Genomic DNA, 15,983 nt, shown 5'->3' on the forward strand with positions numbered 1-15,983 from the left:
CAGCTGTGTTCATGGCATGCAAAGATATGACCAAAGTAATTTAAAAGTATCTAAAAATAAATCACCTGCACTGAAGCTATTAGCATATCATTGGCAGTAATTTACTGTGGGCTCCTCACTCACTGGTCCTTTAAATTATGTGTGGGGAATTGAGGTGGAAAATTAATTCATAGTAACAGAGACTCAAGAATGGAAGTTCTTTTGGCCCTCGTCGTCGGCAGCCATGATTACTAGCTATATTGGCACTGTGCTTATAGTATTTGATAGCGGTATTTTCATTTCTTTTCAGCATTAGGGTCTTATTTATCCCCTTTAGAATGTGACCTTTTTTTTTTTTTCTTACATTTTTACTTTTTTCTCCCCACATTCAAAAAATAACTTGTATTTATCCGTCAACTTAGCTGTCTGTCTGAGGGCTCTTTTTTTTTTGCAAGACTATTTTACTTTTTAGTGGTACTATTATTAATGTACCATATAATGTACCAAAAAATGTAAAAAAACAAAAAAACAAAAAGGAGTGAAATGGAAAAAAGACCAATTCCACCATGTAGGTTTTTTTTTGTTTTTTTTGTACCATTTTTTTGAACACATAAGAATTTTTTAGCCCTTTTTATGAAACTTTTTCTTGGAGACCGGGTGACCCAAAAAAGTGCAATTCTGGTGTGTGTGTTTTTTTTTTTTCTTACAGTGTGGGATAAATAATGTGTTACTTTGAAAGATCAGACTTTTATTTTATCTTGATTTTTATATTATAAATATGGAAAATAAAGGTTTTTTTAAACTACCTATTATTTAATAACAAAGCCTTTGTTAATCCTTTTTACTTTTTTTTTTGTCATCATAGGGGACTCGAACTTTTGATCAAATGATCACACCTGCAGTATAATGTTATATCAGAGTATTGTGTTATACTACGACCTGACAGGCAGTCTAACAAGCCACTGGCATGGCTTTATAGGCGATCTGCAATAGCAGCTCTGAGAGCTTTCAGAAGGTCCCTGACTGCCATCGTAACAAAATGGTAGTCCGCAATTTGATTGCAGTGGACCTGTATGGGACCCCCCAAACTTCGATCGGGGCATTTAAATGTTGCTGTAAGAATTGATAGCGGCATTTAAAGGGTTAACAACTGTGAACAGCTGTTGCACTGTCGAAGACAGCTGATAGCTACATTGTATGGAACGGGATCGCCCCCGATCTTGCTTCATACCAAGCCTTGAACCTCTATAATTTAACTGTATGTCATGGAACTTTAAGGGGTTAAAGGGTAGCTTCTTTTTATTTACCTGGGTTATGCATTACTTGGTGAAATTCAGAGGTTTCAAGAATAGAAAAGGATAAACTCCTGATGTTATTTATTAACCATGTAAATGTTGCTAGAGGGTCTTGGGGCTGGATATTTAATAAAGTGGTGCATGGATATATATAGATAGATAGATATTCACAACATTCAACCTGAAATGGCTAGTGAAAGGGAGAAATAGATCGCATTCACCAGCACAAAACAGAGAGAGAAGTTCTCTTAATGAGTTGGACCGCATGAACCCTCATACAATTTCCTCAGATATCCGCTGGTATACCCAGTGAAGTAGCTTTACATTCCTTCTGCATCGTTGCCTTGATTATCTGTTATTACGCAGTGCCCATTTACTTTTTTTTTTCCTTTCTAGAAAACCACTTAGATGCCACAGTCATTAATGACCGCAGCATCCGCAGGGTTAAACAGCGTTGGAATTCCCCAAAGATGGCAGAAGTTATTTTCTTTTCCATTTCACTACACTTAAAATGTTAACGTTTTCAGTACATTATATGTTACATTAAATAGAATGCAACTCGTCCCGCAAAAATAATTCCTCCAACATCTACTTTGATGGATAAGTAAGAGATATGATTGTTTAAAGGTGGGGAGTAAAAACCTGAAAATGAGGGGGAAAAAAGGGTTGCGTCTAGAGATGAGCGAGCATACTCGCTAAGGACAATTACTCAATCGAGCATTGTCCTTAGCGAGTACCTGCCCACTCGGAAGAAAAGATTCGGCTGCCGGCGGTGGGGGAGAGCGGGGAGGAACGGAGGGGAGATCTCTCTCTCTCCCCCTCTCTCCCTTCCGCTCCCCCCTGCTTACTGCCGCAACTCACCCGCGCTGGCAGCCGAATCTTTTCTTCCGTGCGGGCAGGTACTCGCTAAGGACAATGCTCGATCGAGTAATTGTCCTTAGCGGGTATGCTCGCTCATCTCTAGTTGCGTCCTTAAGGGGTTAATCGCTTCCTTTCTCCCTCTTAACTGCAGACATACTGTAGTAACCTAGTAAAATTTTTAAAAAGGAGGCAAAAACATCTTTCATGTTCAACCAATGGTTGTACAATGTTGATTTAGAGGAAGCCAAGACAAAACCTTTTGCAATAATAACCAATTGTCTCCTTTTAGGGGAAAAATAATTCTGCCTCAACTTCAACTATGGTAATCCGAATAAATCTCAGGATCAACCGCACATCTTCAGTAATCTAGTGTTACCACTTGCAAGTAGAATGAATCCTAATTTTCACTCATACTGTGACTACATTTGCTTTGGCAGCAGCTGCCTGGCACTGGTTGCTAAAGTTAAGTCTACCAATATTGACAAGTCCCTTTTCTTGTCACTTTTACCTAGTATATTTAATACGTAATTAATTGTACGTTGTAATGAGATAATGTTTATTTTATTGTCCTTTATGGAGTTTTTTAGGACCTGTGATCACTGCAGCAGTGGCCCTCTATAACCAGTGATTGGCTGCAGCAGTCACATGTCCTCGTCAGTAGCACCCAGGAAGGACAGAGTGGTTTTTGAAGCACTTTTATAAGTTGTGGGAAAACCCCCTTTAAATTAGTTTGCAGCTTGGAACACTCTAGGGATAGCCTAGGATAGTCGTCTATGACTTATACAGATTCCACATTTCACGTTGCCTTACAATTCATTCACGTTCTGGTTGCTGCCTAAAATCTATTGCAGCCATTCTGACCACCATGCTCCGGTGAGCTTAGCTAGGATCCCACTATGTATTGCACTCAATATAGAAATGTACATGCAGCTCTGGATGTGGATGGAGAAAACGGGATATAATGAAAATGATGAAGTTGCCCAATATCATATATAGATTTATACTGAAACATGATAGTCAAAAGTGAGCCTACATTTTAAGGACTCTTAATATTTTACATTAGACAAGTATATCTGTCAGAGTAGATCCGCTGCGCCACACTCTGGTTTGACTTTGGGACAAATCTAGAGGAGACACACAAACAATTCCGGTCTTCACCCTGCCAGTCTGCGGGGTTCCTAGGCTGCTACAGTAGAATAGGTTTAGTAACCTAGTATGTTAGGCTCAAAGAAGACAATGTCCATCTAGTTCAGCCTGTTTGCACACCCCTTGTTGATCCAGGTTCAGCACGGTACAGGAAGGCCAAGAGTCGGGGAAGATAGGAAAGTGATCAATACAGCAAGCCAAGGTCAGGAATGGAGAATGCAGAGTAGTCGAGATACAGCCAGAATCATTAACCAGGAAATCGGCACGCATGGACAACACCTTCAGCTGGACAAAGACTAAAAGCTTAGGCTCTTTCCTTAGGGGGAAGGTGCTTAATGTAACCTGAGATGCTCTGGGGTAAGAGGGGGGACAAATGCAGGATCGCCCGTTAGTCCTTCAAGGCTGCGGGCACCTGCACCTTTGGGCAGCAGGAGGTCAGAACACATCGACAGAGGGGAGCGCATGTGGCGGCTGATAGGGACAAGTCATGAAAAGATGGCGGCAGCGACTCATGCCAAAAATGAGAACTATTGTTGGTCCTGGGTGATGTTATCGGATACAATGTCACAAGCAGCAATTACCGGTTAATTACTTTCGCAGATACAATTTAATTTTTTCTCCTTTTTAGATAAGCTCTGTAAAATCAAAATAAGATACTTTATTGTCTTGCAGCTTCAGTTTAGTTTTTTTACAAGTTTCCGGAGGGAAAACTCTGCGCAGAGAATCAGCGGGGAGGACAGCGGGTTATTAGAAAATAAAATAAAAGCGAGAGGGTTTTCATGGGATAATGCTGCAATCTCGGCAGCGGTTGTCATTGTTCTGTCTGCGCCGTCTCCCAAGTGCTCTTGTAGCTCGTCTCTTGTGTAATATTACATGGCCTGTGTCTGCGTCCTCGTTTCCTGGCATACTAAACACCCTCGCTGACGCCGAGTAGCATCTGTTCGTTTCTTCACGGCTTCACCTCTTGGTTGAGTTTCTGGTCCTCGGGCCAAGTGTTGTCCACCTTACAATAGCAGGGCCATTTCTTCATTCCTTTGCTTGTACTTCATCTTTGCTGTTTGTGTATTTTATATGTATGTTGATACTTTTATACATATTCGGTGACTCCTCCCCTCCATTATTTTTTCAGTGGTACTAGAGATAAAAAAAATTTCATCAAAGAACTCGGTCTGTGGTTGGTTTCACTCTCAGTGCTGCTTTCCTGCTCCATCCAGGGAACAGGAATGTGGAATCCCCACAGCGGAGTGGCGCCCCCTCAGGACGGCACGGAACTGAACAGCACCCGGCTTTTAGGTGGAATAAAAGTGCTACATGTAGTACTACTACTTCTGGTATTTTGAGCCGGATCTGCGACGGAACCTTCAATCGGAGCTTCCATCGCAGATGTGACATTGGTCTATTTTCATCAGGGCAGTACCCTTAAAGGGGTTATCCATTTTGGACAATGCTTACTTGTTCAAAGGGTTCCTTGACAATTGGCAGGCCACAGTGGCACCCCCAATGATCAGCTGTAATCTGTGGGGAAACCTGGCAGTATGTTAAATTATTTTGCGGCGCCACCTCGGGGTAAGTGAAGCATTACAAGCCCATTCAGATCAATGGGTCCTCCACGCTGGTAAAGAGAGGAAAATACAGAATGAACAATCCCTTTACTAATTCAATAATTGGGTGTATGAAAATTGGTTTTTGAAACTGGACAACCCTTTTTAAGGTTAAATCAATAAATAAAATGCTTTAGAGGGTTTTTATTAAATTACACAATTACCAGCATCTGGATTGTGGAGATTTTTGTTCTCTACAGATCTATTGGGTTTTTGAAGATATGTGTGTGTTGGCCATGGCATATGTGACGTGCACATGGAAAGATGGAACAATGCCTCTACAGCGCCACCTACGGAAGGCAACAATCGTGCAAGTCAATGTTAGACCTTGTAATAATGACTGGGGACTATAAGCCTTTGATTTATATTCCCAGTCATTGTCACAAGGCGCGTTTAAAAGGTCTGACATTGACTTGCAGGAATGCTGCCTTCCAGTATGTGGCGCTGTAGAGGCATTGTTCCACCTTCCCATCTGCATAGATTGCCCAGATGAGCTTGCATGACCTTATACGTCTCCTCCTAGGTACTTTCCCTAAGGAAGAACCATACACTTCCTGACGTGTGCACATCTTAAACTATTTTGGGAGGTGCTGGGCATCTCCGATTCTGCTTGGGTCAAACTTTTTTACATCCTTTACTGTTTGATACAAAGTTGCATGAAGGCACCAATAATTGTAAAGTGCTGGCTGGCATTTTCACAATGTGCCTTTTGTATGGATTTTTTAATTTTATATTTCAGGTTTTATTGGTGTTGATCCAAACTGCAAAAAAATGCCCCTAAACTCCTAGCTGTGAAAGGGTTAAATATGGAGGAAAAAAAAAAATACTCAAGTATGCATGTGCTCTTATCCGATTTTATGTGGCCATGGATCTCTGTATGCCGTTCCTCCCCTGTGTGGACACTTGACGATCAGCACGCTCACTATTTTCTGCTCTTCACCAGATAATGGCCGTGTCCTCCCCACTCCGAATGTTCTTTTTGGTTTAATTTCTTTCCTCTGTCATAAAAACCCCTCCCCCGAGTGAAGAGGCCTAATCATTTTGTTAAAGGGCAGAAACACACAGTGAGATTCATTAGCAATAAATGTTAAACGCCTTCTGCACATCTGAATAATTTAATATCCACTTCAGAAAGAAAAAGTCCAGTGCTGCCACTTAAGTACTTTATGCAAATGTTTAGCTCAAACTGTTCCAACACCTTAAAAGTTTTATTATAAATTTATGGAATTGGAAATCTTATTCAGCATCACTAATGGGGGAGGATTGTTGGAAAATACCTTTTATGAATGGAGTATGGGTGAAACCCTCAGGCCTCTCTACCTCTTCACATAGATTGGGAATTGCTTTTAAACAATAGTTGGAAAATGACTATGTTTCTGTGTTTCATTTGTTTGCAGAGATCAAGAGCTGGAGAAGAGCAAGAAGTTCTACTGGTCAAAACTGACATCACTGGGAGAGCTTGGCCAGTGAACTCCATGGCTGATTCTGCAGAGCCAAGGGGAGGAAGGAGAAAAAGGCAGCTGGTAATTTTTTTTTGTTTTGTGCTTTTTGGTCTCGGAGATATAGATACTTTTCATGAGATGGCTCTGCTCATTCTATCTCAATCTATACAGCAAAGCTGTCCCGGAAAATGTTTTGGTTTTTTTTGTTAAGGGGTTTTCCGGAATGAAAATAGTATGTCATCATTATCAAATCTATTGGGGTCTGCTGTTCAGCCAAGGCAGGTGAGGACTGTGGCCTCTTTTCAGGCCAGTGATGTCATGTCCATGCGTCACATGGACTTTCAGCAGCTCAGTCTTATTCAAGTTAATGCAATTTAGCTGCTATACCAGGCACCACCACTAAGAAATGTACAACAATGTACTGCTATGTAGTGAAGAGGCCGTGGCTCTCGCCTGAGCACTGCAACCTCTTCAAACAGCTGATGGGTGGGAATACTGGATGGCAGAACTCCAGCAATCTGATATTGATGACCTACCCTGAGGATACAGTAGGTCATCAGTATCCAAGTCCTGAAAAACCCTGAAAAAGAAAACTAACTAGAAATACATTTGCAGATAAACACCAAAACTTGATATCTGAGAGATATAGTAAGGTACTATGGACGGAGGAGTCTAAATGGGAGATCTTTGAGATAATAGGCAGTATGTAAGCTTGTATGCTGCAGAAACAATCATACTTTGAACCTTGTCTATGACTGTCAGTCAACTATGGTGAAGAATCAGTCCAAGTTTGTTACTATAGTATAGATTTTTGGGGAATTTTTTTTTTTTTCTGAATCTATCACGAAGGCCAATTAGGTACAGAAAGATTCAATCTACAAGTCCAACACACTGTGTGAGTATCAGACATGCATACGCCGATTAATCACCTGCCTAAGCATAGTAGTACAAGACCAACTTCACAGCAGCAGTATTACCTCCTGGCAATGGCCCCTTTAAGCAGAATAATGCTCCTGGCCACACTGCACGAAGTCTTCAGGAATGGTCCGAGGAACATGCCAGAGTTCAAAGTGGTGTCTTCTAAATTTCCCAGATCTCAAGCATATCGATTATCTGTAGGATGTACTGCAAAAACAAGTCCAATTCATGGAGTCCCCAACCTGCAACTTGTAAAGACAAAAGGGGGTTGTACAAAAATCTAAAGTTACACCCCATCTACAGCAGTGTTCCCCAACTCCAGTCCTCAGGGACCGCCAACAGGTCATGTTTTCAGGATTTCCTCAGTGTTGCACAGATGATGTAATTATTGTCGGTCCCTCAGACATTGCCACAGGTGTTCTTACCATAGGATATCCTGAAAACATGACCTGTTGGTGGTCCCTGAGGACTGGAGTTGGGGACCCCTGATCTACAGGATAGGGGATAACTTTTTGATGGTTGGGTCAAGCTCTGGGACCCACATTGGTCTCCACATGAATAGAGTGGAGAATGCCCATGAGCGCTTCATTCATTTTAAATAGGGAAGATGGAACAATACTTCTTCAGTGCCACCTGTTGGATTATAGCATTCCTGCAAATCATTGCCAGACCCTTTAAACAAGTCTTTATGTCAAGGAATGGTTTTCTGGCTTGTTGTCAATTCTCATACACAGACAGCTGTTTCGGGTTTTTGACCCTCATGAGTGTGAAGTAGGTCTCTGGCTTGGTTAGTGAGAGGCCTGTGACGTGGGTCAGGAAGGGTATCATTTCTTCTTAAGGAGAGCACCTAGGAGGTGAGTGAGAGACCCATGTCACAGGCCTCTCAATAGCAAAGCCAGAATCCTATTGTACACTGATTAAGGGCAAAACCCCTGAAACCGGCTATCTGTGTATGGATTCTGGCTTGTGGTCAATTCCCAATCATTGTTAGGCCTCATGTCCACGGGCATAATTGAATTGCAGAATCCGCGTGGGCCACCCACACGGATGATCCGCAGTTCAATATGCTCCTAGACTATCATTGGGCATTCGCATGCGGATGTAACTTTTTTCCCGGCGTGCGGATCGCACGCAGAGAAAAAAACGCAGCACGCTCCATTTTTCTGCGGCTCCTGCAGAGACGGTTTCCATTGAAGTCAATGGAAGCTGTCCGGTCCGCGGCACACCCGCAGCTGACACTGTGGACGTGCCACGGGAAAGCAGGAGATTTTAAAAAAAAAGAAATAAGGCACAGCACATGCACGCTGGCCAGCGTGCCGAGCACATCCACTGTGCAGAAGAAGGAAGATCTGGCCGCGACCGAGGAGACAGATGCCATGTCCGGACAGGGGAGTAAATATATTTTTTGCCTCATGCCACGGGCACGGCAGGAATCCGCTACGGGATTCCACACTCAGAATCCGTTCGGGCCCGGGGACATGAAGCCTTATAAAGACTTGCTTAAAGGGTCTGACATTGATTTGCAGGAATGCTGCCATCCAATTGGTGGCACTGCAGAGGTATTGTGGCTGTTTCCTTATTTGCATATATTTCCAGAGGAGCTTGCATGGCCTTATAAGTCTCCTCATTCAGTGAGGATACCCCTCCTGACCATTATTCATTTCAATGACAGCGCCGGTATTTGTCAAGTGCTCCTACTCAGCACTGTCGTTGTCATTCATATGGGAACCTTAGGGAATCGGTGGGGGTCCCAGGGCTCAGACTCCCACTGATTTATATATTTTTTTCCCTGTGTCCTGTGGATGGGGGGATAATGGTAGATCTTGATATAACTTCTTTAAGGAATCTGCTGCCAGATACCGCGGGATGCCTTCACAGGTCTTGTCCTGATGGGTCAAAATTCCTTTGGTGGCACAAGGTACACCTGCGTAATATTAGGCAGGTGTTTTAGTGTTATGGATAATAAGTGTACAATATAATGAAGCTGCTGTTGTCCTCAGATGTTGATGCTGCATAAAAGATCAGCGATGAAGCTCATCGTTCAGCTTAAACAGACGCCGTTGAATAGCGAATGGCCGCTGTGTTATGTGAATGGAGGGGGACAGGGGAGCGAGAGAAGAAAAATCTCTTGCACTGCCCGCCCCCTATTGGCTGCTCCCTGAACCAGCCAGGTCTGCTAGCTCCCGTGCAGGACCCAGGGAGCGCGGAAAAACAGGGACGAGTGTCGGGCATCGTTTGCCCGACACTCGTCCTGTGTAAATGGGGCATAACCCTTTCCATTCCAATTTGTATCCTGCTTTTCCTAGGGGGCTTACTCTTTTTCTGCTGTTATACAACGGCGCTATCTGCTGGCTAAAGCCAGTACTGCATGAGGTGACACGTTGGATAGGCTCCAACAGCAGAGAGGCTGGCAATATACAATAAGAGATCCCCGACAGATGTCTTCCAACATCGGAGCTGTACAGCCTTAAAGGGGTTGTCTCGCGGCAAACATCAAAATTTTACATTAGCCCATTCCCCCTGTCACCCCCCTGGCATAAAATAGCAATTTAAAGCGGTTTTTATACCGCTTGCTACTCACCGATCCGACAAAATATGAAGTTTTAAAAATCTTTTCCCTAAGATGGCCGCCGGTCCTTTCCCAGGGTTGCACTGCGGTTTTCTCCCATGGTGCACCACGGGTCTTCTCCCATGGTGCACCATGGGCTCTGTGCGGTCCATTGCCGATTCCAGCCTCCTGATTGGCTGGAATCGGCACACGCGACGGGGCGGAGCTACGATGACGACGCGGTGACCAGCTCTCCGGCACGAGCGGCCCCATTTACCAGGCAGAAGCACGGACTACGCAAGCGCGTCTAAAAACGCCAGAAGACATCCGAATTAGACGGAGCCATGGAGACGGGGACGCCAGCAACGGAGCAGGTAAGTGAATAACTTCTGTATGGCTCATATTTAATGCACGATGTATATTACAAAGTGCATTAATATGGCCATACAGAAGTGTATAACCCCACTTGCTGCCGCGAGACAACCCCTTTAAATCATAATGTCTTCAGAGGATCAGACAGTGGATTGGAAAGGGTTAATGGACTGGTCAAGCAAGAGCTATGCACCCAACATTACTGGGATGATCATAAGGAACAAAGAATGTCTAAGACTGAAGTTTGAAGATGTTTACAAGAAGCATGGAAAAAAATATCTGCTTTCTTGATTCAAAGCCATGCATAATCGTGCAGTCCTGAATTTACATTAGCAGACTATGGGGTATATAGTGCACAGAGTGTTAAGGCAGCAGTATGCACTCCTAAGTTCTCGCTCATGACCTGAAGGTTGCAGGTTCAATTCCCGTGTAGTTCAGGTAGCCGGCTGAAGGTTGACTCAGCCTTCCATCTTTCTGAGGTCCGCAAAATGAGTACCCAGCTTGGTGAGGGGTAATTACCTGAAAGAGCTGCAGAAGTTGGGGCTATACAAATAACTAGTCCCTTTCCCTTTGCAGTCGTCCTGATCTTCTTTACTTGATGCAGAGCCACTGTTTCCACTTTTTGCTTCCGTCTATGTGCATCTCATAAGCTGAGCACAGTCCGGTAGATCGGAAAGGAGATGTAAATGTATTCCACTCTCTCTAATGATATGAATTTCTCACATTAATGCCGATTTTTGTCGGAGGGCATTTTTTCTTTATTCAAGGTCCGTCTCCTGGAAAATGTTCCCATCAGCATGACCGGAGTAGTCACAATGCATGCAGTGTTCACCAGATTAATCTACCGGCTCCCGTTACATTAACGGAGCACTTTATGCACCGCTCCAATTATCGGTTATAGGCAGCGCTTGTCATTCAGTGCTCATTTACATATTTTACATCGTCGCCATTATTTAACGGCCTACATAAATATGCGGGGCTTTATGTGCACCCACTTGGCATGTGTTTAAAAATGTACAGGTCACCAGTGACTATCCGGCCCGCAGCTCATGGAGGGATTATCACCTAGTTTGCCTAGACTTCTGAAGAGCAAATCTGCCTAATGATACGGGAGCCACGCTGCCGGGTGGAGGAACGATAATGGTTTCTATAATAATGGTCCCTCGTGTTCTCTGGAAACAGATATAGCTAGAAAACGGCTGAATATTTAGTGGGGATTTACTTATTTTTATACTATTTCTTTAATGGATTGTACAAGAATGTTTCTGCTTTCTTACGGAAACAGCGCCATTCTCTTGTCCATAGGCTGTGTCTGGTAGTGCAGCTCAACTCCATTCGAGTAAATGAGACTAAGCTGCAATACCAGACACAACCAATGGATAAGAGAGTGGCGCTGTTTCTGGAAGAAAGCAGCCACTTTTTTGTAATCTTATCCCTTTAAAGTGGTGATTTTTTTTTTTTTAATTTTCGACTAGCGGGAACATATTTTGTAGTTCTGCGAACAGAATAGATCTGGTCGCAAGTCCCGTCTGCATCTATATCAGTCTATGTAAATGTATGTGCAGCTATAGAAGTCTTAATATAATATATATGTAGATATGAATAGACTGAGGGGTTGGGGATGCATAAAAGCACTTATGCAAAAACTGGTGCTTAGGAAGGTCGCAAACTTTGCACAAGTCCCACTTATGTGAAAAGTGCGACTTTTCAGCTTTTTACTCTGCCCTCGACACTTTTATGCAGCCCGTCAAATTCACTATAATTTACATCAGAAAACGTGCATAAATATACTGCGGGTTTGATCCGCCGTAGACTTCAAAAGGTGGTCTACAGCCAGCATAGGGTGCGTGAAAATGAGACTTGCACTGCTTATTACATTTGCGCATCTTAGTGCTGTCTGTAGTGCAGTGGCCCAGTTTGGTACTGCAGGTTTTTGAATTCAATGGGAGTTGTGCCTGTAGCACCAAACTGGGCTTTTGCAATGTTGACAGTGCCTTTTTTTTTAAAATTGTCCATGCTCACAATGAGCCTGCGGATCAGCACCAACCCCCTGCCGATCAACTATTAATGATCTATGCTGAAGATAGGTCGTCAATAATATAAGCCTTGGAAGACCGCTTTAATGTTTTAGATTTACCTGAAATCCTGTTTAAAACAACATATGGGAGTTAGTTTAAAGGGGTGCTCTCATCTTGGACATTTTTGAAAGAGGATTAGGGAGCTCCCATTGTTGACACAGGGTTGGGTCCCAGAAGTGGCACCTGCATCAACCAGACATTTATGGAATCAAAATACTAATGATTGACCACCTGTCTGTGAGTGACTCTAAAATACATGTGATGTCACCGTCATGTGATCAGTCACTGCGCCTCTGAGCTCCGCCCCTGATCACATGACAGTGACATCATCAGAGGTCCTTCATGCTCTTTCTACATTGGTAGATATCAAAAAGTGACTGTTTTAGACAAGTTATGCATTGCTTTGTGTTACAGGTTGAGACACATGTTGATAACGAGAGGGTCCGTTACTTCCAAGATGATGACCAGCAGAGTCTTCAAGATCTGGTCAAGAGGGAAAAGATGGGAACAGCAGAGGATCAGAACAAACTATACCTGAGAATGGCGGCCAAGGTAATGTCCATGCTGCAAAAAACGATATAGTCGGTAAACATGAGATCCCTAAAGTGTTCTTAGTAGCTTACCTCCTTCTTTATAAGTTCACCATAGAAGTTCTGCTTGGTTTATATGACAACCCTAACCAAGGGCACCACCTATCTGCAGTGCGCTACCTTTTATGACCTGTAGGGTGCTACTCTTTACTGCCTGCTGTTTTAGTACAGCAGTAAAAGCAGGATATTTTCTACAAATTTTGCAAAGTTTAATATGACTGTAATAACTTTTTATGCCAAGTTATCTTATCTTAAGCCATTGAAAAGCTATTATCTTAGCACAACAAAATATTGTAAGGGTGACTTATAGGACCAGGAAAGGGGAATCCCCCTGTCGAATGTTTCCGTCTCCAGACTGAACCGCGCCGAACGGGACCCTATTGACAATAATGCGGTTAATTCAGTTTCAGCTCAGATGCCGGAAAGCGCTTTTTCTTCTGCTTTTTTGAACCAGATCTTCAGCTCCGACCGAAGGTTCCAATGCAGATTTGAAACCACCCTACAGCTACCGTACTAAAATGGGAAGTAAACGGTGGCACAGAAAGTTAGAAAGCATTAACCCTTTCCAATCCAACTTTCCCGCCATGCGCACAATCCCCAGCCTTTTGTTTATTTCAGGTGGGAAAGCGCATGGTTGATTCCAAAAGACCGCTGTCCTGCATACTGTAACATAAATATGCAAAACAGCCTTTGACATCGGAGCGCTATCCTGCATACTGTAACATAAATATGCAAAACAGCCTTTGACATCGGAGCGCTGTCCTGCATACTGTAACATAAATATGCAGAACAGCCTTTGACATCGGAGCGCTGTCCTGCATACTGTTAGATACTTGTAGGCCCTCGTCCAGCATCGGAGCTGTGCAGGGTCGGCACTGTATTGGAAAGGGTTAAAAGTGAAGTTAAACTTTGCTAGATCTGTAAACTTCTGACATTATCAAGAAGAACTTACATTACCCCATAGTCAGAGGTACTGCAGTAGCATGTCATCTGTTTTAGGCTGGCCTCCACACAGATTTATTGCGGTTACGGTTTGTAAATGAGAATCTGCTTCAGACCGTAGCTGTTTGAGTAAAAAAATTGGCCAACCACTATGATTCCTGACCCTGTCTACAGTCTGCCTGGCTGAAGCTGCATGTTAGGAGAGGAGCAGCTGCTGTACACCTGATGCCGAGGAAATAATATGGTATATACAATCCAACCTGTGCAAATGTTCCATTACCAGCAGTGGGAGTCTGCAAGGCCCTAAGGCCTCATGTCCACGGGGAAAATAAGAATTAAAATCCGCAGCGGATTTTAACTCTTCTCCCGCGCGCGGATCCGCATCCCATAGGGATGCATTGACCACCCGCGGATAGATAAATACCCGCGGATCGTCAATAAAAGGGATTTAAAAAAAAAAATGGAGCATGAAAAAATCTGGACTATGCTCTATTTTCATGCGGGTCTCCCGCGGGGACGGCTCCCGCGGGCTTCTATTGAGGCCTATGGAAGCCGTCCGGATCCGCGGGAGACAAAATTCGGAATTTACTCACACGCTCCGTTTCTTCTCTTCGCGGCGGCGCCATCTTCTCTCCGTCGCGGCCGGATCTTTTTTCTTCGGAACGGCGCATGCGCGGGGCACGTCATTGACGTCATCATGCACATCCGCCGAGCCGAAGAAAGAAGATCCGGCCGCGACGAGAGAAGATGACGCCGCAGCGAAGAGAAGAAACGGAGCGGATGGGAGGTGAGTTTATTCTGATTTATTCTTATTTTCAGCCCTCATGTCCGTGGGGCAGGAGGGACCCGCTACGGATTCTCCATGGAGAATCCGTAGCGGGCCTGATTTTCCCCGTGGACATGAGGCCTAAAGATTACTCATGGATCCTACAAAAAAAAGTACTGCCTATGAGTGAGTCCACATGGGATTCCACAGCAAAATGTACATATATTACATGCGGATTCTGCAGTGGATTCACCACATATTTCACCCCTATACAGAACAGATAAATCTGCGACAGTGCTGACCTTAGCTGGATTTTCTTCAATGTAGCCCACCCCTTCTCCCAGTCCTAAGAGAGTGATATATATTGCACTGATAGGCAGTTTGCCTGCATTCTGCTTGTGCAGAAAGCAAGAAGATAGCTGCGTACATACAGCAGAATAGCTCTTAGCATAAATACAGCACGGGAACCAAGCTCATAATATAAATACAGTACCGGAACCAAGCTCATAACATAAATACAGCATTGGAAACAAGTTCATAAAATAAATTCAGCACCGGAACCAAGCTCATAGCATAAATTCAGCACTGAACCAAGCTCATAGCATAAATACAGCACTGGAGCCAAGCTCCTAACATAAATACAGCACTGGAGCCAAGCTCCTAACATAAATACAGCACTGGAGCCAAGCTCCTAACATAAATACAGCACTGGAGCCAAGCTCCTAACATAAATACAGCACTGGAGCCAAGCTCCTAACATAAATACAGCACTGGAGCCAAGCTCCTAACATAAATACAGCACTGGAGCCAAGCTCCTAACATAAATACAGCACTGGAGCCAAGCTCATAACATAAATACAGCACTGGAGCCAAGCTCATAACATAAATACAGCACTGGAGCCAAGCTCATAACATAAATACAGCACTGTGGCCAAGCTCATAACATAAATACAGCACCGGAACCAAGCTCATAACATAAATACAGCATCGGAACCAAGCTCATAGCATAATTACAGCATCGGAAATAAGCTCATCGAGATCATGAATACAGTAGCAAAACCAAGCTCATTACTTTAATATGTCGCAACAACTAAACTCAGGACATAGCTTTAACGCCAGAACCAAACTCCTAAAAAATAGTAGCACAACTAAGCAGTTGTGTTCATGGGCACCATTTAGTTGATAGTGGCACCTCAGAACATCAGAGGAGGAGACAGAGCCAGGAAGATGAAGTGGATGATTCATGTAGCCCAACAAGATGCTGCCTAATGGAGAAAGGTGGTCATCTTGTTGGGTGGACGTATGGGGGTGATTTCCTTTTGCCTTCATTCGTCTGATATCTCCCCCTACCCCACTCACAAGCTGGTGACCAGCGCCCTGTGCAACCGCATGGGTTGGGCATAGCTATGGCTGACCATGATCTGTGGTACAAATCTGTGACATAA

The 15,983-nt window shown here is 43.7% G+C and overlaps 1 protein-coding gene across 1 annotated transcript in view; it reads left to right on the forward strand.

Annotated features, from left to right (window-relative positions):
- Positions 1-15,983, forward strand: part of CWF19L2 (CWF19 like cell cycle control factor 2) — a 149,417-nt gene that overhangs the window by 74,733 nt on the left and 58,701 nt on the right. The window contains exons 11-12 of the mRNA XM_066586248.1: positions 6,280-6,405; positions 12,655-12,792. Coding sequence (XP_066442345.1) covers positions 6,280-6,405; positions 12,655-12,792 — 264 coding nt within the window. The remainder of the gene's footprint in view (positions 1-6,279; positions 6,406-12,654; positions 12,793-15,983) is intronic.

Source organism: Eleutherodactylus coqui, chromosome 1 (assembly GCF_035609145.1).
Source record: "Eleutherodactylus coqui strain aEleCoq1 chromosome 1, aEleCoq1.hap1, whole genome shotgun sequence".
NCBI classification, from domain to species: domain Eukaryota; kingdom Metazoa; phylum Chordata; class Amphibia; order Anura; family Eleutherodactylidae; genus Eleutherodactylus; species Eleutherodactylus coqui.